General features: G+C 40.6%; 1 protein-coding gene across 2 annotated transcripts in view; it reads left to right on the top strand.

Annotated features, from left to right (window-relative positions):
* The window catches only part of TSPAN5 (tetraspanin 5), a 219,703-nt gene that overhangs the window by 188,727 nt on the left and 6,496 nt on the right, over positions 1-24,480 (top strand). Inside the window, exons 3-7 of one of the 2 annotated variants that reach the window (XM_043971230.1) lie at positions 15,123-15,269; positions 19,925-20,095; positions 22,229-22,354; positions 24,115-24,162; positions 24,284-24,400. In XM_043971230.1, the coding sequence (XP_043827165.1) occupies positions 15,123-15,269; positions 19,925-20,095; positions 22,229-22,354; positions 24,115-24,162; positions 24,284-24,400 (609 nt within the window). The remainder of the gene's footprint in view (positions 1-15,122; positions 15,270-19,924; positions 20,096-22,228; positions 22,355-24,114; positions 24,163-24,283; positions 24,401-24,480) is intronic. The other variant, XM_043971231.1, reaches the window with a different exon arrangement.

Raw genomic sequence — 24,480 nt, 5'->3', positions numbered from 1 at the left:
GACTTGCCCAGGGTCACACAGCTAGTGTTAAGTGTCTGAGGCCGGATTTGAACTCAGGTACTCCTGACTCCAGGGCCGGTGCTCTATCCACTGCGCCACCTAGCTGCCCCCGAATGAAACACTTTTTACTCTCAAAATGTTTCATCATTAGTCCTTTGGGATTGTCTTGGATCATTGTATTGCTGGGAGTAGTTAAGTCATTCACAGTTCTTCATCAAACAATATTGCGGTCATTGTACACACAGCATTCTCCTGGTTCTGCTCACTCCACTACACATTAGTTCATACAAGTCTTTCCAGGCCTTTATGAAATCATCCTGATTGTCATTTCTTATAGCACAATAACATTCCATCACCATCATTTACCACAGCTTGTTTAGCCACTCCCCAGTTGATGGGCATTCACTTGATTTCCAATTCTTAGCCACTACAAAAAAAGTTGCTATAAATATTTTTGTACAAATAGGTCTTTTCCCCTTTTTGGGGCATGTTTTTGGGATATAAATCTAGCAGTGGTATTGCTGGATCAAAGGGTATGCACAGTTCTATAGCCCTTTGGGCATAGTTCCAAATAGCCCTTCAGAATGGTTGGATCACGGGGCAGCCAGGTGGTGCAGTGGATAGAGCACCGGCCCTGGAGTCAGGAGTACCTGAGTTCAAATCCGGCCTCAGACACTTAACACTTACTAGCTGTGTGACCCTGGGCAAGTCACTTAACCCCAATTGCCTCACTAAAAAAAAAAAAAAAAAAAAAAAGAATGGTTGGATCACTTCACAACTCCACCAACAGTGGATTAGCATCCCAGCTTTCCTACATCCCCTCAAACATCCAATATTTTTCTTTTTTGTTAGATTAGCCACTCTGATAGGTGTCAGGTGATACCTCAGAGTTGTTTTCATTTGCATTTCTGTGATCAGTAGCAATCCAGAGCATAAGTATTTCCTTTTGATCATTTATTCCTTTCTTTGTTATCTGTCCCTTTCACTGCCCCCATTTAATGTCGACAGCAATAACAAAAATAAAAACCAAAAGATTAAACTCTCATAACAAGTATAATAAAAAAGCATATATTCTGGCTAAACTAATTTCCACATTGACTGTGCCCAAATATGCATGTCTCATTTTGCATTTTAAATCCATCACCTCTCTGGCAGCAAGTGGGTGGTATGTTTCATCCTCAGTCTATGGGACTTGTTTGTCATTACATTGATTAAAGGTCTAAAGTCTTTCAAAGTTGATAATTTTCTCTTTAATATTATCATTATATAAATTGTTCTAGTTCTCCTTACTCCCTAGTTTCCTCTGAAATTATCCATTGAGTCTTTTCATATGGCATAATAATATTTCATCATATTAATAAACTATATTTGGTTTAGCCATCCTTAGTAGGTATGTACCTTTTTGTTCCCTTTTAGGGCTACTACAAAAAGACCTGCTATAACTATTTTTTTGCATATAGATTCTTTTCTTCTTTCTTTGATCTCTTTGAGGTACAAGCCTAGTAGTGATGTCACTGGGTCAAAGGATTTGGATCATTCAGTAATTTGGGGGGCATAGTTCCAAATGCAAGTAATTAGTTGTTAAGAAATATTTTTTTTGGCAGGGGGAGGGGGGAGCAATGAGGGTTAAGTGACTTGCCCAGGATCACACAGCTAGTAAGTGTCAAGCGTCTGAGGCTGGATTTGAACTCAGGTCCTCCTGAATCCAGGGCCGGTGCTTTTTTCCACTGTGCCACCTAGCTGCCCCCAGGAATATCTTCTTTAAAGATGTTGTCATCACATTGAACTATAGTTTGCTATTGTGCCATGGCATATTTATAAACAGTACTTTAGCATAGTACCTGGCACATAGTAGGTAAAGTATAAATGCTTCATCCCTTCCCCAGCACTCAGCTTAGTTCCTGACACACAGTAAGTGCTTAATAAATTCTTTAAAAAACCTGATTGACTAAAAGCATTAGTCATGTCCATAGCCTGACTTCTACATTCACCAAGCTTAACTGAGAATGTGAGCGTTCATGGATCGTTTTCTTTGGATCCCATATCCCATTAGAGTCGGGTCAGGAGATGGAATCTTTGTTCTCAGTTTAAAAGAAAAATGGTATTGTTAGTAAAACATTAGTCAGGATGGGAGGATGTCAGTTTTAGGTGTGAGTTGGAAGTTACTTCAGTAAAAGGACTCGACTTGCTCTCAACTATAACAAGAATAGAAGATTATTCTGAAAAATAATATTGAGAGTCAGGAACAGGATAGGAAAAGGATACTCGGAAGGGCTTTAGCCACTGAGACGCCTTTTCTTTTGGCTTCCTTTGGATGATAGATTGTTTTTCTGAGGCTTTGATTCTGCCATTGTCAGTTACTTTGTTTACACGGCCTGGAGTTCCTTCCTGTTAAATTCACACAATATTTGGAATTATTTTTATGATAAGGAAGACAAGAGCCATCAATGTTAAGAGCTTAGTCATAGACAGGTGAAGTCAGGGTCTGTAGACCACAGGTCATAGGTTCAGACCCAGAAGTGACCTGAGAAGCCAAAAGAGGTTAGGTGACTTCTCCATACTGGTAGTATCACCACTGATTAGAACCCAGGGTTCATGGTACTTCTATTGTATTTTGACTGCCTATGATTCCAGTAGGAGACACTTAGCTTGAAACAGGGTCCCAGATAAGTTGATTCAGCTATTTGAGCTTAGATCAACCTTGTTGAGATGTTTCAAAAATTCTTCTACTAACAAGATATTTTCATATGATGGAAATGAGCAGCTGCTGGCCTCAATAATCCTGAGAAGGTTCTCAAATGCTCAGTTTGGGGCATCATGCATCGATGCCTTAGGCCTTGCTCTTCATAATTGGGGATTACTTTCTCACATTAGATTTATCACATTTTAATGGGGAAAAATAGCTCTTTGGATCTTAATTGGAAACCAGATTGATGCTATTTTCCCAAGATCCTTGAACTGTTTTCTTCTTTCACTAAATGATCAATTATACTCTCTTATGAGCTCCGGGTTCTAATCAGTGGTGATTTTATACTATGAGGTTTGAAAGCCTTTGGTTGGTTTCTTTCTTTCTTTTTTTTTAGTGAGGCAATTGGGGTTAAGTGACTTGCCCAGGGTCACACAGCTGGTAAGTGTTAAGTGTCTGAGGCTGGATTTGAACTCAGGTACTCCTGAATGCAGGGCTGGTGCTTTATCCACTGCACCAACTAGCTGCCCCCCTGTATTTTATACTTTGATGGATCTGTGATCTTTGGTATGAATATTCTCTCCACCAATGCAGATGGTAACTCACCCATGACTTCTGAACCTTTATCATTCTTGTTCATGTTCTGACACCAGGAGCCTTCATCAAGGCTCTAGCATTTCACTGGACTCTTCCTGGGGTGGGGGGTGGGGGTGGTGATCAGAGTTTCAGTATTTGGAGGATACTTGGATAATCCTTGGGTTATCTGTTATGTCGTGTTTTACAATTGTATATTTGTTGCCTTTTTGCCTCCTTCTTACATGTAAATCTCCATTAGAAATACACAGAAATATACAAATATACCATTTCCTCCATTTTTCATCTTTCTCATCATGCATCATTTCTTAGCAAAGTCAATACGTCTCTTCTTCTAAACAATGTGATTTAATCCTTGTTCCTCCATGTCTCAGTTTCCCAGGTCATCACCCTTATGGGGTCTGACTTTTGTCTTTTCCCAGGCTTGCTGTAACACTTAACCATTCTGGCTGTATGCTGTCATCTGCCCTGGAATCCATTGGCCCCTTGTCCTCTCTCCAGCTCTGCATCACCAAACTCCAACTCTTGTTTATTTCTATACCTCACCTTCTTAGTTATCTATAACTTGTTGCTCAAAATTACTAACTAGGTCCAACAGCAAAATTATATAATTATAATTATAGGGGCAGCTAGGTGGCGCAGTGGATAGAGCACTGGCCCTGGATTCAGGAGTACCTGAGTTCAAATCCGGCCTCAAACACTTAACACTTACTAGCTGTGTGACCCTGGGCAAGTCACTTAACCCCCATTGCCTCACTAAAAAAAAAAAAATTAAAATAATTATATATATATACACATATATACATAATTTTATATATATACATAAAAGTATATGATTAATTCAATATAATTCTATCTACAGTATCTAATCCAATCCTTTACTGACAGAAGGTACTCTTAGTCTTTCAGGAACTGCCCATAGCGCTGTGGCATACTTTCTTTTCTCTTCTTGTTCCTTTTCTAGAAGAAAACTCCGATTTCTATCTTGTTCTTTGCTGAAGAAGAAGAGACCACCAGAGTGGGGAAGGCAGAAACTATTTGCCTTGAGCTCCTTCTTGGAAGGAATCTTTCTGTGAGGCCTTGGGAGTTATCTTAGCATTTTTTTTCTATGTGGGCCAATAAAGGAAGAAAGCAAAATTTTTCCAGGCTGCATAAAGACAGCGTGAGCGGGCAGCAACTCTGTGCCTGTTTGAACTTGAGGAAATTGCTACTGGGTCCCCAGGATATAGCATAACAAGGTACTCCCCTCACCACCCAAGGAGCATTGTTGCTTTGGGCCCAGGCATGGGGTTTGGATCAGAGTCAGTCTTGGGCAACCCACGTCTCATGAGAAGGGGATTAAATTCTCTTTTCTCAGGCTCTTTGGAACATCCAGTCCCTGATCCAAGAAACTCGGGGACAATTTTAGTTATAACTCATGTCTCGAACCTCCCCAATTAGAAGTTGACAAAACAGCACTTAGTATATAATATGAATTAGATATGAGACAAGTAATTTGTCATCACATTCAAGAAAGACTAAAGGTAAAAACCCAAGCACAGAACAGGATCCAGTCACTTAAAACAACTAGTACAATCTGCTGGGATTCTGATACTTAAGCTCATCAGAAAATAAAGCAGCATTGAAGACTGTTACATTTAAAAAGGTCTTTTTTAATATCACTTTAGCTCGGCACATATCTCTTGCTAAAATTGCCAGACTAGAGCCAATCCTTTTATCAGTTGTCATTTCAGAAGCTTTTCTTGCTGTCATTCCTACAACCAAACACTTCTAATAATTGGGTCCAGCCCTCGGAAACTTGCAGTTCCCTTCAATCCTGCATGTATTCATCTTAGGATGGGTACTAGATCAGGAAAGAGCAAACAAATAAAGAATTCCAACGTAGGTTTTGACTTCATTTGTTCTTGGCCACTTGGCAGCCAGGCTAGAGAAGGGGCCAGCCACTCCTTCCCAATGCCAGTTCTTGGGATACAGCTCAAAACAGTGAAGAGGTAGGCTGCTCCCTTCTATACACCCGCTGAGGCTTCAACTCTTCTAGCTCCTCAGCAAATAAGAGACTTTGTTATCTCCCAGTGTAGGCCCCTCAACAATTGTTAAAAGCAGCTCCCAGAAGCAAGAATGGTGACTGTCTCTCAGCATCTCCATGGGTTAGGGGAAAGGGTTAGCTCTTGAATCGCTAAATAAATCCATTTGTAATCTAAGAACTGCAGTTTGTTATCTTAAAACTTTACAAATTTTTTTAAAAAAATTTCTTTTTCTGCACATTTCTATTTGAGAGTATAAAATGCCCAGGGAAATTGTCGTCTATTTCAAAACTATAGTGATGTAGGCCAAACTATAGAAATAGTTGATTTGGTTTTCGTTTTGGGAGACAGAGTCAGCCTTAATATTGTAATGCAAATGCAAAACAATGTGGCCATCACTGTTCTAGATGGAGAGAGAATCTTAAGAAAAATGATAACATGACCTGACCAGAAATTGACCATCCAGATGCGTCTTTTTGTGGTCATTTAGATGAGGCAGCACTTGGGGTTTGATTTCACCTAGAGGTGCTAATTTTTAAATTCTAAATTGAGTAAACACCAACAAAAATAAACATTACAGTAAACAAACAATAAAATAGTCACTCATTAACTCCAAATAATTGCTTGCTGAAAAATGTGCACATGACAAAATAAGGGGGAAAAATGTCCTATTTATTTCTACAATCCCCATGGCTTTATTTTCCTTCTGAATGTTTTAAAATTTTGGGGCAGCTAGGTGGCACAGTGGATAGAGCACCAGCCCTGGAGTCAGGAGTACCTGAGTTCAAATCTGGCCTCAGACACTTAACACTTACTAGCTGTGTGACCCTGGGAAAGTCACTTAACCCCAATTGCCTCACTAAAAAAAAAAAAATTATTGTTTTCATCATCATCATTATTATACAGGCCATTAGTAGGTAAAGAGCTATCCTGAGAATCAGGAAGACTTGGTTTCAAGTGTGCCTGTAATGAATATTAGCAGTGTGATAATGAGCAGGTTTTTAAACCTCTCAGTCAACTCTCTGGGTTACAGACATAAAGGTAGAGACAAGTTGCTGTATTAGTGGAGGGAGTTTCCATACCTGGGTATCCTCACATTGTTGAAATTACATATCTGGGGGGCAGCTAGGTGGTACAGTGGATAGAGCACTGGCCCTGGAGTCAGGGGGACCTGAGTTCCAATCTGGCCTCAGACACTTGACACTTACTAGCTGTGTGACCCTGGGCAAGTCACTTAACCCCAGTTGCCTCACCAAAAAAAACAAAAAATGAAATGAAATTACATATCTGTACTTCCTCCTCCCATATCTAGATATATACGATTTATATTTAGATATATAGCTGTATCTATCCATCTCTAGATATATAAAGAAAGATATTTTATATTATATTGCCAGTCATACCTATGAATGTCTGTTCATTCTACATTCACATAAATGATTCTGTATTTACTTGTATTGTTCATATTTGTCATTTCTCATTCTATTCCTATCACGTATCCCTCATCACTGCATATGGTGGTTGCTTATTATTACAAATAGCAAGGCTATAACATTTTAACCCAGATAAGTCCTTTTCACTTCCAGTTAACTACTTAAAGCAGAATCCTGATAGAAATAACACTGGTTATTCTTTTTTTAAAATCTATTTCTTTTTATTATTATGAATTTGATAAGCTCCAATAAACATTTCCCCATAGAATAAAAAACAAAAACAGTACTTCAGATGAAACTGCGACTCATCACTATGTATATCTTGGTTTTCAAGTACATTTCTAATTTAACATGGTAGTTTCAACATTGCCCTATTGTTGATGATCCCTTATGAACTTCCTTTTGCTCTCTTCTGTGTATATTTTTGGGGCAATAAGGGTTAAATGACTTGCTCAGACTGAGTCTGAAGATGAACTCGGGCACTCCTGACTTCAGGACCAGTGCTGCCTTTCTTCTGTGTGTGTGTGTTTTTTTATTTGTTTGTTTGTTTTTTTTTTAGTGAGGCAATTGGGGTTAAGTGACTTGCCCAGGGTCACACAGCTAGTAAGTGTTAAGTTTCTGAGGCTGGATTTGAACTCAGGTACTCCTGACTCCAGGGCCAGCGCTCTATCCACAGTGCCAATTATCTGCCCCTGTGTGTTTTTAAAGATTCTTTTTCTTTTTTAAATTATTTTTCTTTCTTCCTATTTAATATCATTACCCACCATTGCTTATCCCCAATTCCCCCAAATAAAAAGCTCACCCTAGGAATAAATAAGTCATACAAAGCATTCACACAATAGTCATTTCTGAAAATTCATGTCACTTTCTTCACCTTTAGTTCATTGCCTCTCTGCTGAGAGGTAGGAGGCTTCATCAGTTTTCTGGAATCATGATTGGTGGTTGGGTTGATCATAGTTCTTAAGGCTTTTTTAGTTGTTTTCCTTTGCAATGTTATTCTTCTTGTATAAATTATTATTTTGGTTCTGCTCACTTCAATCTAAAATTTCTCTGAACTCATACTTTTAATAATTTTTATGGCAAATAATATTCCATTATATTTATATTTTATATTTTTTCATTTTATATATTTGTAATGATTGGAATGACGCCACCTACTGGAGACTTGCTGTGGGAAAGCTCCACCATGAGGAAAATGCCTCAGAGGCATTGTGGCTTTTCCTTGGCGTCAGGAAATGACGTTTGCTCATGGGTGCTGTCTATCAAGGCTACCAGCCAATCAACTTGAGGAGCCTCCTATGGTCTGGGAGGAGACAGGAAGGAGGAAAGGGAGCCTGCGCAGAGAGCGCTGGGCCTTTTGGCTTCTTGACTTGATGGTGGTGGCGGCAGAGGACTTCACAGGAAATTTGAGGAAAGATAGGAATGCCAGGCTGTTAGAATTCTGTTCTCAATCTTTTTCTTTCTATTTTCCAATAAACCCTTAAAAACCTAAACTCGTTTTATCAGTGATTTTTAGTCAGTTTCCCCCAAACTGGGGGAACAGATTAGAATCCACATTTAGAATCTTAAATTACACATATTACAATTATATTTATAACTTATTCATCCATTCCCAATCGAAAGTTTCCTGTCCTTTGTTAAAGAAAAAAAGCATTTTTAAAAAATAATTTAATGAGTGTAAGGTGACATTTTCTCAGCAGGTTGACTAATGTGTAATGAATTTTTTTGGCTACCAGTACTCTGGATGTCTGTGTACAGTGTTTCAGAGGGCCTGCTTGAATTCAGCATTAGTAGAAGGTGTCCCAAACTTTGGAAGTTAGAGATCTTGAATACTGGAGGAGGCCATGTGTCAGAATTGTTTTAATTTACATTTCTCTAATAATGAGCAATTCAAACCCTTTTTGGTGGTTATTCTGAGAATATTTTTTTCCCTTTATGAACTGTCTAATATCTTTTGATGATTTATCTGTTGGGAAATAAATCTTTTATAAGTTTCTGTCTTATCGAATTTGGTCATTTGATTTTTCACTTTCATTTTAATTAATTTTGCTGCTTTTTTATCAGGAGGAAATATCTGTCTTTTAAAAATAGCTCTTTAACATTTCACTGTTTCTTTTTTCATGCTTTTCTTTTTAAAGTTTTATTCTTATATTTGTTATTGGTATAATAGGGGCAGCTTGGTATAATGTGGGCAGCTAGGTGGTGCAATAGATAGTGTCAGGCCTGAAATCAGCAAAAACTATCTTTCTGAGTTCAAATGGCCTTAGACACTTTACTAGCTGTGTGACCCTGGGCAAGTCCCTTAACCCTGTTTTCCTCAGTTTCCTTATCTGTAAAATGAACTGGAGAAGAAAATAGCGAGCCATTCTAGTATCTTTGCCAAGAAAACCCTAATGGGGTCACAAAGAGTCAGATACGACTAAACGACAACAATAATGTTAATTTTTCTAATGTTATTAATTTCAAACCCAACTCATTAAATTCTCTTTTTTCTCTCATGTTAATATATTCTTTCCAAGATATAAATTTGCCTCTGAGCCTGCATCTCATAAACTTTGATACGTTGTATTTATGCTGTTGTCAATTGGTGAAGGGAGTACAAAACAGAAAGAAATGCTTCATTTTTGTTCCACTGTGAGTGAAAACATTCAACAATTGATTCTATGGAAATGTTGACTTTTGGTACAAGATAACTGGGCAAAGAGAACTGAGGATTAAATTAAAATCATTCTTCTAGCTTAATTTTCATGCTTTTGAAGTAGGAACATGACTTTTCACACATTAATTATGTCATTAAATTAAATATGTCAGCTTGCGGTATACGGTTTTCTAGAGGGTTTTTTGTTATGTTGAATTCCCCAGCTCCCAGTAGTCATTTGAGTGTAGGCCTACATGTTGCTTTTGCTGTCAGGAATCACAGATACAAGAGTTTTCAGCAGGCTTCTTCTAGCTCTTCATTTTCACCTGTCAAATTCAGCAAAATACCAAAGTCCTGTGTTGGAGGCTCCTCTCCCACAATCCACTGCCACTGTGTAGCTAAGGAGAGCAGCTAACCAGCCATCTTGAAACCCAAAGGCTTCATTGGGAGGAATACATTTAGTTACTGCTCAGTCCCATTTTCTAACCAGAAACAGGAAAATGTGTTTTGGGGACTGGAAAGTTTTGCAACAGTTGAAAAGAAGCACATAAGCTGTGAATTTCACGTCCATTTCAGGCACTTTGACCCACCATCTTGGCTTCCGTTGATGGTTTTTCTAGACTTGACCTACTTTGAGACAAGTTCTTTGCATACAATCCATGTTCGAGATTACATTAGGAGAATTGTTACTGCCCTTAACAGAGCTGCCCTTCTCTATGCCTTTGATATGCTGAAATTTGGGAAATAAATGCCATAGAAATAGCAGGCCCCCTAGACCACATTGGCTGCTGTCTCCATGGCAACATGTTGAATTTCTCTCAATTAAAACGACTCCTGCAGGCTGCTCCAAGAGTAAGTATTCAGAGGAGATTATTGAAAAGGGCCAAATTGTGGAGAGGAAAAACTATCCTGAAACTTACAGACTATTGAGAGTTGACTCTTCGGTAATATTTCAGTGGCTTATCTGAGTGTGTTACCAGGTCGATTTTTTTGGTTCGCCCAGATAACTGTTTCTATTCTCCACTAGACTTTAATTTTAAAGGTGCAGGCTGTGGATCAGTCCTTAGGGATTTTATCTGAACTTGGGACATGCCTTAATGAGTCATAAAGGGAAAATCTCCTAAGTGGGGAAGTTACTACTGAACTGAGAGTCAGAAGATGTAGATTTGGGCTGGCCAGCGAGGCCCAACACGACCTCTGAGTGAGAGGGAAAGCAATACCTGCCCAGGATACCCCACTGGATCTGAGTGAGGATCAAATGTGTAAATGCAAATATTTTGTAACTTATAATGTCCTGTGAAAAATATAAAATATTCTGTTCTCCAGTTCTTTTCAGTTGTGCCTCTTTGTGATACTGCTTGCAGTTTTCTTGGTGAAGATAATGGAGTGGTTTGCCATTTCCTTCTCCAGCTCATTTTACAGAAAAGGAACCTGAGGCAAACAGGGTTAAGTGACTCACCCAAGGTCACACAGACAGTGTCTGAGGTTAGATTTGAACTCAGGTCTTGCTGACTTAAAGCCCAGCACTTTATCCACAGCACCACCTAGCTGCCCAGTATAAAATCTTAGAAGTCACCAGTTTCAGACCAATGCAGGAATCCCTCCAACAATGTCCCAGTTAAATAAATAGTCATCCAGGCATTGCCTCAACATTACCAGCGATGGAGAGCTTTATTCATCACCAAGGCAGCTTTTTTCATTGTTGCATAGCCCTAATTATTAGAGGCCTGGAATCTTCCTGAGTTGAAATCTGGCCTCAGACACTTATTAGCTGTGTGACCCTGGGCAAGTCACTTGACCCTATCCTATTTGCCTTAGTTTCCTCATCTGTAAAATGAGGTGAAGGAAATGGCTAAACCCACTCCAGTATCTTTGCCAAGAAAACTCCAAATGGACTCACAAAGAGTCAGACACAACTGAACAAAAACAATTATTAGGTAATGGTATTGCTGTCCCATTCCCCAGAAATCCTTCATTGTGCCTCCTTTTCTAGTTAGGGTCTGCCACTTCCGGGGGCACTGTCTGGTGGAGTGGCAGGAAGTCTCCTTTGTTCTATAAGACAATTCAGTTGAATTCACCTCGCGTTTTTTTAAGGTCTGTTCTGTAAAAGACACTCCACTAAATAAAACCTGGGGATTAAAAAATGAAACTTAGTGGCAACCCTCAAAGTACTTACATTTTATTGAGTATACAACATAGGACCATAGATTCAGAGCTGGAAGAGAGCTTCCATTGAGTAAGATCCTCTCGTTTTACAGATTTGGAAACTGAGGCACAAAAGGATTACGTGGCTCACCCAGAGTCACGTGGCTACTGTGTGAGAGGCAGGCTAAGTAAAGACACAATAATTTGAAAATGGAGAGAATGCTAACATGTAGGTAGATCAGGAAAAATCTTCAGAAAGGTGGTAGGTATGTGGACTGAGCTTTGAAGGAATCTAAGAGGTGGAGGTGAGGAGTAGCTGTGTCATAGACAGATCTGGGCAAAGACATAGCTGCTGGAGATGGAACGCACAGTTTGGGATACAGCAAGCAGGTCACTTTGGGGGGGGGGCAATTGGTGTTAAGTAACTTGCCCAAGGTCACATAGCCAGTGAATGTCAGAGACTGGATTTGAACCAGATCTATCAGACTCCAGGGCTGGTGTTCTATGCACTGCACCACCTAGCGCCCCCAGCAACCCACTCTTCATGATCCTTTTCTCAATACTCTCATCTCTCTAGAATTTCACAACACTTCTCTCTCTTCTCCTCTTGCCTGGACGTCAACTCATTCTCAGTCTCCTTTGCTAGATCTCCATCTGGGTCACACCCACTAATTGTGTATGTTCCCCAAGACTTTGTCCTGGACACATTTCTCTCTGTGTGCTCTTTTACTTGGTAATCTCATGCATTCCCATGAATTCAGTCATCATCTCTATGCTAATGATTCTCAGATCTACTTATCTAGCCCTAACCTCTCTTTCATCCTCCAGCCTTCTATTTACAACTGCCTATTAGATATCTCCAACTAGATGTCTTGTAGACATCTTAAACTCAACATGTCTGCAACTGAATTCATCGTCTTCCCCCTTCCTCCAAACCCTCCCCTCTTCCTCACCATCCTTTTATCAAGGGTACTCCCAGTCACCCAGGCTTGAAGCCTAGTTGTCATACTCAACTCCCCCCGCACCCCATACCTAATTAGTTGCCAAGTCCTGTTATTTCTGTCTTCCTGACTTCTCTCATACACGCCCCCTTCTCTCTTCTGACACTGCCACCGTCTTGACACGGGCCCTCATCACCACATGCCTGGAATATTGCAGTAGACTTCGAGTTGGCCTCTCTGCCCCAAGTCTCTCTGTTCTTCAGTCCATGAAGCTATCACAGTAATATTCCTGAAGTACAGATCTGACCGTGTCATACACATACCCCTTCCCCTTCCCTTCGCATTCAGAAATCTCTGTCACCTACAGGAATGAATGTGAAATCCTCTGAAGACATGTGAAGCCCTTTATAACCTTGTCTCTTCCCACCTGTCCAGTCTTATTAGACCTTACTCCCTCCCACGTACCCTAGACCCAGCAATGTTGGCCTTCCTGCCATCACTGGCAAGATCTCCAGATTCTTTGTGTTTTTATTGGCTTTTCTTCATTTCTGGAATTCTCTCCCTTCTCCTCTCCACCTCCTGGTTTTCCTGGCTCCCTTCAAGTCCAATTGCCTCCTTTGAGAAGTTTTTCCCAATTCCCTTTTTTTTTTTTAGTGAGGCAATTGGGGTTAAGTGACTTGCCCAGGGTCACACAGCTAGTAAGTGTTAAGCGTCTGAGGCCGGATTTGAACTCAGGTACTCCTGACTCCAGGGCTGGTGCTCTATCCACTGCACCACCTAGCCGCCCCCCCCATTCCCTTTAATACTAGTGCTTTTTCTTTGTTGTTTCATCCCAATTTTTCCTATCTGTATCTTGCTTTCACATTACTGTTTGCATGTTGTCTCCCCATTAGACTCGGAGATCTTTGAAAGTGGGGACATTCATGGTATCCCCAGTGCTCAGACCAGTACATGCTTAATAAAAGCTCATTGACTTGATTTGTCTGGAATTAAGAGCGTTTGGTGAGGAGCAAGGTGAAATCAGCCTGGAGAGGTGGGTTGGAGCCAACGTTGTAGACACCAAGCTAAGAAATGTATATTTTGCCTTAGAAGGAATGGAGATGGGAGCAGCTAGGTAGCGCAGTGGATAAAGCACCGGCCCTGGATTCAGGAGGACCTGAGTTCAAATCTGGCCTCAGACACTTGACACTTACTAGTTGTGTGACCCTGGGCAGGTCACTTAACCCTCATTGCCCTGCCCCCCCCCCTCAAAAAAAAAGAAGCCACTGGACATACTGTAGCAGGGAAGCAATGGAGTCACCCTTATGCTTTAGGAATGTTATATTGTTATTTTGTAACCCGTCCTCCACGATGGGTTGGAGAGAGCAACATGGAGACCAGTTAGGAGACTATTTACTCGACTGGGGTGAGTACCTGAACTAGTATTTTGGCCATGGGAAGAGAAAAAAAGAACGGATGGAAATGGATGTGTTGTGGAAATATAACTGGCATTTGGGGAGAGGGAAGGAAGAATGAGAATGATTCTAAGGTCAAAGATAAATGGGATCATTTTGAAAGTTACTTGTTAAATTTATTATATTTGAAAGAAAAAGCTAGTTAGTAATAGAGTTCACATATAGTCTTGTTACACTAGGTTTATGGAAATGTTCATTTTCTGTGGTTGGTGTTTGTTAAATGAAATGAAATTAAAATTAAAATTTTTTTAAATTAGATTAAAAATTTAATTTAATAAAAGAGAAAATGACCCCAAGGTTTTGAAGCTAGGTGACTGAGAAGATGGTGGATTAAAGAGGGGGAAGTCTGGAGGGATGGCTGGTTTAGGGGGCAAAATGTTTAGTTCTATTTTGGAGAGGTTGAGTTTGAGGTGCTTTGGGGACCTTCCATGTAGAGGTGTCCTGCAGGCAGCTAGTGATGTGGGACTGGCACTTGGGAGACATTTGGGGGAGGCCTGAGCCTCAGGCAAGGGGGCCCACATCTCAAGAGCTTTATTAGAACCAGCTCAGTGAGCTGGGCTCCCTCCCTCCACACCCCTTTCTGGTTTGGGATCTGGAATCTCCTCTTGTTCCTCCTTGTCTCAGTAAAAGGCATCTAGGTTGTAGATGAAGTTTCCTCTGGATAATTTTTCCTGTTAACACATTTTAACAGCATCAACAAGGAAATATTTAAGTATTGGTTGGGAAGGAACTGCATTCGTTTCATTCATTCATTCTCTATAGTAATAACTTTAATTTTACCTGTTCATCTGGATTGTTTTGAAACTATCCTTTAAAAAAATACCACGGTAGGATAATTTTATTCACATACATAATACATACATATGTATACACACGTGTGTATGTGTGTGTATACACACACCTACTTGTATCTAAGGGTTACCATCTCTAAAGCAGGGGGAGGGAAGGGAAGAGAAAAAAGAAAAAAGAGGTATTTACATGATAACTTTGTATATTTGGAGGGAATATCTAGTTGTACATGGTAGATTGTAGTTTCATGTGCAATCATATTTTTTATTGTCCTGTGTTATGGAAATGCTTGTTTTGTTCTGTGAATTGAAAACAAAATTCAAACCAAACCAAACCAAAAAAATATATACCACACAAAACCAGAATTCCAAAGCTTATCTCGCCAGTATTTTTGTTTGTGTTTCCTTTTCCCTCTCAGGGAGTGCTGTCGAATATCTCTTCAATCACAGACTTGGGAGGTTTTGATCCTGTTTGGTTGTTCCTGGTTGTGGGGGGAGTTATGTTCATTTTGGGATTTGCAGGATGTATCGGAGCTCTTCGAGAAAACACTTTCCTTCTCAAGTTTGTAAGTATCCAACCTCTTTGATGCTCAGTCTGTGTGTTTGTGGAGCAGAGGGTGTGGTGTGGAAAGGACTCCTGCAAACATTTGCCCCAAGTGACCCCTTTCAATATGAAGTTGGAATACAAGGAAAATTTCCCCTTTCTATTAGAGTGGGGTGAGTGATCTCATTTTCCATTAATCTGGCAGTCCCTTAGGACAAAGGTGTTAAACGTGGCAGCCTGTAATACTCTTGAATGTGGCCCACCCCAAAATGTAGTTCCTCAAAATCCTGTAAAAACGGATGCTAAAGATTGTCTTTACATATCATTGGGAAAAATAAAATATTGTTAAAATTGAGTTCCTATCTAATTTCAATGTGTTGACGTATTAATAACAAAGAAATAGATAAACATGTGTCTTTCTAAGTCAATGTATAGCCTGTAAAGATCTTATGTATGGGTTAGTGGCCCCTGTTTGTATTTGTGTTTGACACCACTGCCTTCAGAGAGACTATGCCCGTGACAAAGCATTATGAGAGCTGCTGTTTATTTTATGATTTTTTTAAAAATGCCTGGTAACTGAAGTTCAAAATGAGCAGTTTCCCCAAAGGTAACACTTAAATGTATAAGTTGGCATGCTATTCCTTGGCAGTCTAGCAACAGATGAGTGAATTTGTATATGATGGTTTTTAAAAAAAGGCATTGCTAATGCAAACACCCTTGCAGCTGTATAGGTATCATCAGAATCAGAGAATTAAATCAGAGTGACAAGAGCCATTGCTGTAACCCACTGAGATCCCTGTAAAAGCTAGGGTCAACTTGTTTCCCATATTAATGTGCTCCAGATACATGAAGGGACCAGTGTGGTAGAGTGAGCCAAGTAATGGATTTGTAATCAGGGGACTTTGGGGTCAAATCCCAGCTCTGTCACTACCTGTGTGACCTTGGGGAAACCACTCTGGGCCTCAATTTATTCTTCTGTAAAAAGACAGAGTCCCTTCCCGCTCTAAAACCAACCCTATGATTATAAGAACAAATAAGGCGGGAATTATTTTTGCTCCTTAAAAACAAACCTGACTTGCTCACTTGTACATGCCTAGATGTGAAATAAAAGAATAATTTCATTTAGTGATTTTCTTTCTGATCTTTGAATATAAAAAAATAATTCTAAATTCCACACCATTTGAATGAATGTGAATTCATCTGTGGTTCACATGATTGACAAGTAGCCATTTTTGGTGGCTGGGAAACCAGAAACTAATGTAATACCAATATCCCCAGATTAAAGCTGCCCTTACTCCCCAAAATGAATTCTTCATTATACACATTTTAGATTAAATAAAATTAATATACTTTGCCAACTGGATACTAAAACTCTTGTTGGCAAAAATGAGTGCTGCAAATGTGATAGAGGTTATTCTATACAATTGTACAATAAAGGAACACAAAGCAAGCATAGAGGGATGGGGAAAGGTGATGAAAATAATTAGAGAAATCCAGTGTATAGCATTCACTAGGTGAGCAAGATAGCATTTGATCTCAAATTTTTGTTATTGATTAGAAATGGCCAGGTAAGAGACTGGTAAGAAATAGAGGCAAGAGAAAATGATGCCCAACTCCTTCTAGCAGACCAATCAATCAACAAGCATTTATCAAGCATCTGCTATGAGCTCAATACTGGGGCTACGTGGACAAAAACAGACTAAAATGGGGATATGATAAATACAGCCAAGAAAACTTTGTACGTGTTAAAAACTGATTGTCTGGAATAAAAAGGGAACTGAGGACAAAGTTACTGAGCCATCTATTATGATTTAAGTTGCAAAGCTAGCATTTGCATATCAATCCAGGACACCTGACTTCTCAGAGGTCAGAGACAGGGATTTACAGAGATGGATTTTAAGACCAAAAAGAAGAATTGGAAAAAAGGACAGAACTTTGTTTTGAACAGAATTCAATTGGACAAGGCAGGTCACCTGACTAGTTAGCTTCTCTCAGACTTTCTTAATCCTATGGCCAGACATCCTTTCCTCCAGGTGGTACCTTTTGTAATCAGAAAATGTACTGGGAAAAGGGAACTTGTGGTCAGTGGTGAGCTGCAGCACCCCCTTTCCCCCAATCTTCATAGCAGAGTCCATTACTCAATTTAGATTTTACTTCAACAACAAAAAAGGGGGGCTTAACTTAACCTCTGGCTAACCTTTCTCCAGCTGCCAGAAAGAGGAATTTAGCCTCTGGTCAATTCCAATTTCTGCTAGAAAGAGAAATTAAGCCTTTCAAAAAACTTTATAATCTCATGATTATTTTATTCTTCTAAATTATCTGCTGCTAAATGATAAAGTCTTCTCAATCTATCTATTCAGTAAATCTATAGGTAACCTAGATTTAGGAGACTATGTTAGTCTGGCTTAGTTTACAGCTAGCTCTTCCTAAAGAAGAAGGGAGTTTAATCCTATAATCAAAGTAAAAATACATCAAAATAATAAATCAAACTAAAAAAAATCAAAGTAATAAAAAAGTAGCTGATTTATTTTTTCATATGCATGAGGGTGGTGAGGAATTATTCTATGCTATCTCTGAAAGTATAACCATGTGCTTAGTTTTTCCCCCCTTAACCTTCCCTTTCCTCATACCCAAGGGTGGAAATGTTACCTGGGGTAGAGTTTCCAGTAACCATTAATGCTATAGGAGCTAAGACAGTTTTATGTTACATTGGGACGTATAAAGATTTGAAAGGACTCATGCCCCCAATAGGTGTGTCTGTTAGTATTTTGCTGTCCATTGACTCAAGCAGTCATTGTATGCTCAGGCACCTCGGTCTCTGCAGCTCTACACTTAGGAATCCAGACAGCAGTCCAGGCACTCAGGGAACCTGGAGTAGGAATGGGTGTTTAAAAGGTTGGAGCTTCTAGATGGTGGTGCTGGACCTGCACTTCTGGGCTGAATTTTTTAGACCTGAAAGTGCTATGGAACATGAAACATAGTTGGGTAGAGACTGATACCAAATAGGGGAACATCCGCCCAAAGTAGGGGCTCTTAATCTGTGTGCGTCATGGCGTCCCTTGGCAATCCAAGGAACCCAATGGACCCCTTCTCCAAATAATATTTTTTTTTTTTGGTGAGGCAATTGGGGTTAAGTGACTTGCCCAGGATCACACAGCTAGTAAGTGTTAAGTGTCTGAGGCCAGATTTGAACTCAGGTCCTCCTGAATCCAGGGCCGGTGCTCTATCCACTGCACCACCTAGCTGCCCCCAAATAATATTTTTAAATAATGGAAGTTAGAGGCTAATAAAAAGATGTCATCCCCCCACCCCATCTAGGTACATGGGGCCCCATAAATCTATCAACAAATCCCAGATTAAGAACCTTTGCCCTCTATTCACAAGAAGAGTTTTACCATATTTATCACACATCCCCCCCTTCATCAATTTTGTGGAATAAATCAATGATTCTCTCCCCACCACATCTGTACAAACCTTCCTCCTCCACAGACTTGTAATTGTTGATCAATCCTGTTTGCTGTAAATCAAAGGATAGCTCTTAAGTGTTATTTATGTCTCTTTAACTTGTCTTTTCCAAGCCTGCCAATTCTTTGGGGGGTGGGTGGCTGTGTTCCACTGTAGTGATTTGAGACCCCACCTGGGCACACCTGTCCCTGTTGTCATTGAACATCGGCCTGTATAATTATGCTCCAGTTCTCATTTCCTGTTTCAGTAGCATCAGACCTGCTTAGAGAAGATGGATGGGACGGGACGGGACGGGACGGGATGGGATGGGATGGGATGCTAAAGGAAAGATTTGGATGGCTTGATAAAAGATGTGCCATGTACCTTTGGAATTGTCTAAGGAAGATCATGCAGATTTTCTACTAAGCCCATGGTTCTGAACTTGCTCTCTTACGGAGACTGTAGTCTCTATATAGCAAAGGCTTGCTTTGACTTTACAAAGCCTCCTTCTGACTTTAGAATTTAGAAACTATTCTGTTTTGGAAAAGGATGTTAGAAATGTGGCCTGGGACAAGGCTGTCCCCAAAGGGGACCAGTGAAGAGCTAATGCTCCTCAGGTGGCCAGGAGTGATGGATGGTGGTTTGTCTCACTTTGGTCTTCCTAGTGCGAGAAGGTGATTTTAATACTATGTTCCCCCTTACCACTTCTTGATCTCTGGCATTCTCCTGTTTTGCCCTATGAAGCAGGTTTAAGGGGACAATTATAAATACCTCTGAATCCTCTACAGGAATATGAAATCCTCACCACCATTCCAGATGGCAGGAATGCTCCAATATTAGGACAATCTCTATCTTTTTAATACAAGCAAAACATCCTAGAGGTAGGGAACTGGTTGTTATTAAAGGTGCCTGGCAGAAACATCAATCATGTGAAATTCATTTGGACTTAAATTTGGGTATAATGAGTCATTCTTGTTTGCTTATGGGCTTTGTTGGTTAATTACAGCCTGGAAAACCTGCGCACCTAAAATGTGATTACAGAGTTTTATTTTAATATTTGCTGATATGTAATTTTGCGGTAACAAATCTTAAGAAACTGATGACCGTCAGCTGTAGTACTGAGCAACATTTCCATATAACGACAAGACTTAAAAAGAGAGAAGAAAGAGCTTTTTAACCAGATATAGTGAAAAATAGCCATCCTAACCATTCTGTGTGTATCTTTTGTCTTAGTTCTCTGTCTTCCTGGGAATTATTTTCTTCCTGGAGCTCACTGCTGGAGTTCTGGCATTTGTTTTCAAAGACTGGATCAAAGACCAGCTGTATTTCTTTATAAACAACAACATCAGAGCTTACAGGGATGACATCGATTTACAAAACCTCATAGACTTTACCCAGGAATATGTAAGTTGGAGTCCTGTTTCTTTTCAACCCAAGCACCTATTTGAATGGATATTCCTACTTGACTACTTCCCCCACTTCTTTTTGTGTTTGCCAACTAAGCCATCCCTTAGATGGCCTGCAGTTCTTCTGGTCCTTTCACTTGTCCTTTGGGCCATCTTGGGTGGAATTCTGTGTCGGATGCTTTTTTTTTTCTTTTTCTTTTTTTTGCTTGATGTGAAGAGGAAGAAGGTGGGGAAGCTGTATGGAGGCGTGCCTGCATTGCTAGCTAGTCTTTTCCTATTAGCAGTGAGCAACAATCAGCTGCTTATATTTTTAAAGTTCCACCTGGTATCTAAAGATAACTTGTTTTTGGCACCTGCTTCCCCTGTGCCTCAGCTCATAATTAGACTGTTATATAAGTGGAAAGCACCCTGGCTTTGAAGTCAGAGTACCCAGGTTCAAATCCTGGGCGCTATCTTTTTGCTACAGCTAGGTGGTGCAGTGGATAGAGCACTGGCCCTGGAGTCAGGAGGACCTGAGTTCAAATCTGGCCTCAAACACTTTGACACTAGTTGTGTGACCCTGGGAAAGACACTTAACCTTGATTGCCTCAAACATCTGGGGCTATCTCCAGTCATCTTGATGTATATCATACCACTGGACCTAGATGGCTCTGGAGGAGAAAGTAAGGCTGGTAACTTTGCACAGCTCTCCCTCACTTAAGTCCAATTCACTGCAAGTCATGATAACACCTCCCTATGTCATGGCCCTCTTCAGAAACAAAGGACAAAAACAATCTCTGCCACCAGCCATGCAAGGGACTTTGGCAGGTTTTTTTAGCCTTTTAAAGTTTTTTTGTTATTTCTCCTGTAAAATGAAACCCTAGCTAAAACACAGAGATGTTGTGAGGTTTAACTAAGAGAAAAATGTATGTGAGATGTTATCTTGAAATATAGTAATAACTTATGTGTAATGAGAACTCTATTGGCCTTTAAATAGAGCTCTCTCCATATAAACCATCTGAAATATTTGGTCTTGGGCTGTGGACTAGTATCCATTCACTTATTTATTGAATAAAGCCCTGGATAGGCGCCAGAACGTAGTGAAGAGAGTGAGAAGGGAGTCAGGATCCCCATATCCTGTTGTCACAATTATCTTGTCTCTGGGTCTCTGTTACCCCATCAAATGAGATACAATTTGTCAAAAGTGCTTAGCGAGTGCCTAGTACACAGTAGGCACTACATAAATGCTTCTTTCCTCCCCTTCCTTTTTCTCATACAATGGACAGGTTGACTGACCAGACCTGTAATGTCCTTTCAAGCTCCCTTATTGTCAGGAGTGTCTGCCATACCTTCTCTGTGGTTGGCCAAGCCTTAGTTATGGACCTAAGCTCTCTCTCTCTCTCTCCTGTTATCAGATCCCAACATTCCCTTGAACTGATTTAGACCTCCCATTTAAAGTCAGCATTATTTGTAGCTGGATTGCGTGGCCAGTATGGTGGAGTTCCATTGCTTCCGTGATTCATTCTGATCTGTGTTATCCAAAAGAACCCTTCCCAACAATCATGTGTGGGTTGACTCGGCATGACCAACACACCTCTTTGAAATGTTTGTGTTAGGTGAAAATTACATTCTACATGTTTTTCTTTATTTTCCTTCATTTTCCCCAATCAGGTCTCTGATGACCACATGGAGCTGAATGCTTCCAGGCAGCTCTGGCCCTGAAGCCTTAGAGCAATCAGATCATCCTGTTGGCCCTGCAGAATGGTGCACCCCTGGAAAATAAAGAGAGACTGTGGGCCAGACATGTTCCCTCCCTCCCACACCCAGCAGACACAGGCTCCATTTCAAACTGCTCCAAATTAAACCAAGAAGTGTGCTGCCTGGTTCCTTCCTTGCTGTGATATCACTGGCCATCCTTCTGTAGCAATTATAAACCAGTGAACTGATTTTATAAGCAGTGCAGTGGCTTGAATTCCTCTGGAGGCTTTTCCATGTACTATTTAGGTTCTGTTTGGCTTCCAAGGGCATTCTGGGGAGGCAGGAGTGCCAACAACTGGCTGGACAGAGCAGAGTGTTGTTTTGGAGGAAATGAATACAAGCAGGTTGGTCATTGATGAGCAGAGAGGTTCTAATTGTCTCCTATTTTCTCTAGTGGCAGTGCTGTGGGGCTTTTGGAGCGGATGATTGGAACCTAAATATTTACTTCAATTGCACAGATTCCAACGCAAGTCGAGAACGATGTGGCGTGCCGTTTTCATGTTGTACAAAAGATCCTGCAGTAAGTGAATGAGCAAAGCCTGCCTTATCCAAAGGGGGCTGGGGTAGAGGGTTTCACAAGTCTCCTCTAGGTTAGGGGCTCTTGTCCCTCTCCTCCTGGAAGGCATGCCTCACCTCTCCTGGTTCTTTAGTTTGGTTCTAGTTAGTATACGCTTATTGAGTACCTAGTACATGCAATGAACCATGCTTGGTCACCCACAGGTGACCCAGAGGAATCAAACCTCTGCCCTCAAAAGAGCTTATGGTTTCATGTGAGGGGAAGGGGGCAAATGCACAAATAACTAGAATACATAGCAGAATGTGCTCAATGCTAGGAGAGAGAGTCAAACAGTGCCACAGGACCCCAAAGGAAGGTGAAATCACATCCAGTTTGAGAAACCAAGTAAGGCTTCATAAGAGAGGATGGCTGGGTCTCTTTGTGCTTCATTTACGATGCAGTTAATAGAGCACACAGGACTTGGAGTCAGAAAGACCCGAGTTCAAATTCTGCCTATGTGACATAGCTGTGTGACTGAGCAAATTACTTAACCACCCTCAGCCTCATTTCCTCATTTGTACAGTGGGGATAAGAATAACACCTATGTCCTAGGGTCGTTGTGGGCATCCAATGAGTGTCCACACACACACACACACACACACCCCTTTGTAAACCACAAATGCTACTTGATATTATTACCTTCACATGAAGCTGTCTGCTTTGTCTGGATATCTGTTGCTCTTTCTTCCCCCAAGATGATAATAGAAGTAGTAGTGGATGGGGACCTAGTGAGAGAAGTAATTGTGTGTGTTTATTGGAAGGTGGTCAGGTCACTCTTCTGGGGAGTTATGGCCCAAGAGAGTGCCGATTCTCATTCTATAAATACACACTAAGATTCTCTTCTTAGAAGCTTTAATCTGATGGGAGCTTCAGGACCCTGGGCTCACAGTGCCTTATCATGCAGTTTTCTCATTATCTCATTATCTCTGGGATTATCTTTGTCCCCTGATGTTTGATGCAACCACATACAGCCAGGGCATTTGTTGCTGCGGTGCCCTTTCCCTCTTTCCCATGGGCCTTCATTCCTTGCCTTGATTAGTTCACAGTTACAACATTTCAGAGTCAGAAGGCGCAGTCCAGTTGATACACCCTTGTCTAGCATAGACTTTAGCCTTCCAAATAAGGGAGACCCACCTTCTCCAGAAGCAGCCCATCCTCCTTTAGGGCACTTCAGATTATTTAGGAGACTTTCCTGACATCAAGTCCAAGTTGACCTTTTGGCAGGTTCCACTTATTGCTCCTGGTTTTTCCTGATCTGTCCTTTCACACACCCCTCCCCCGAATCTCACCTCGGTAGTGCTGGTGTTAATGGGGTGAGAGCAGGGGTGTGCTGGAGACCTGATTGTTAAATTGTCAGTGTGAGCATTCACACTTCGTAAATAGCTACACATTTTGATTTATGGTTTAATTAGATGGATTATACTTAAGAAAGTGATGGAGAAAATGTCAATAATGCAAATTAAATGTAAAAATATATCCCAGGTTTCAGAGAACCAGTTGTTAAATCTTTACCAGATCTTTAGCAGATCCCTGGGTGAAAGGTTCTTTTGATCTTTCCTTATGGAAAAAGCCACTGTGTGGGTAGCTCTAAGACTGGTGGGACGGATTTCCCTTCTAGTTCTAATTTTATGTGATCCTAATGAGTTCCTAAACTATAACTAGCGCCTCTGTTTGGCGATGTCCCTGTAACAAGGAGAATCTTCTCTTTTTCCTTTTCCCATCAGGAAGATGTCATCAACACTCAATGTGGATATGATGCTAGGCAGAAACCAGTAAGTAAAATTTCTTGTCGTTCCTGCCTAGCACAAAGACCTTTTTTTTTTCCTTCAAACCATTGGATATTGGAACCGTGAGAGTATCTGTAACATTCTTCTTTCCTCTTCTTTTGTGAAGGAGGTCGATCAACAGATTGTAATCTACACAAAAGGCTGCGTGCCCCAGTTTGAGAAGTGGTTACAAGACAACTTAACCATAGTGGCTGGCATTTTCATAGGCATTGCATTGCTTCAGGTAAGCAAGACCTTAACTGTCAAGGTTGGTCATCCTGTTGAATTATTGTGAAGAACTCCAGGTGGAAATGCCCTCCATTG

This window comes from Dromiciops gliroides, chromosome 6 (assembly GCF_019393635.1).
Source record: "Dromiciops gliroides isolate mDroGli1 chromosome 6, mDroGli1.pri, whole genome shotgun sequence".
NCBI classification, from domain to species: domain Eukaryota; kingdom Metazoa; phylum Chordata; class Mammalia; order Microbiotheria; family Microbiotheriidae; genus Dromiciops; species Dromiciops gliroides.
Note: the sequence above shows the minus strand (reverse complement) of the source record. Positions and strands in the feature narration are given on the sequence as shown.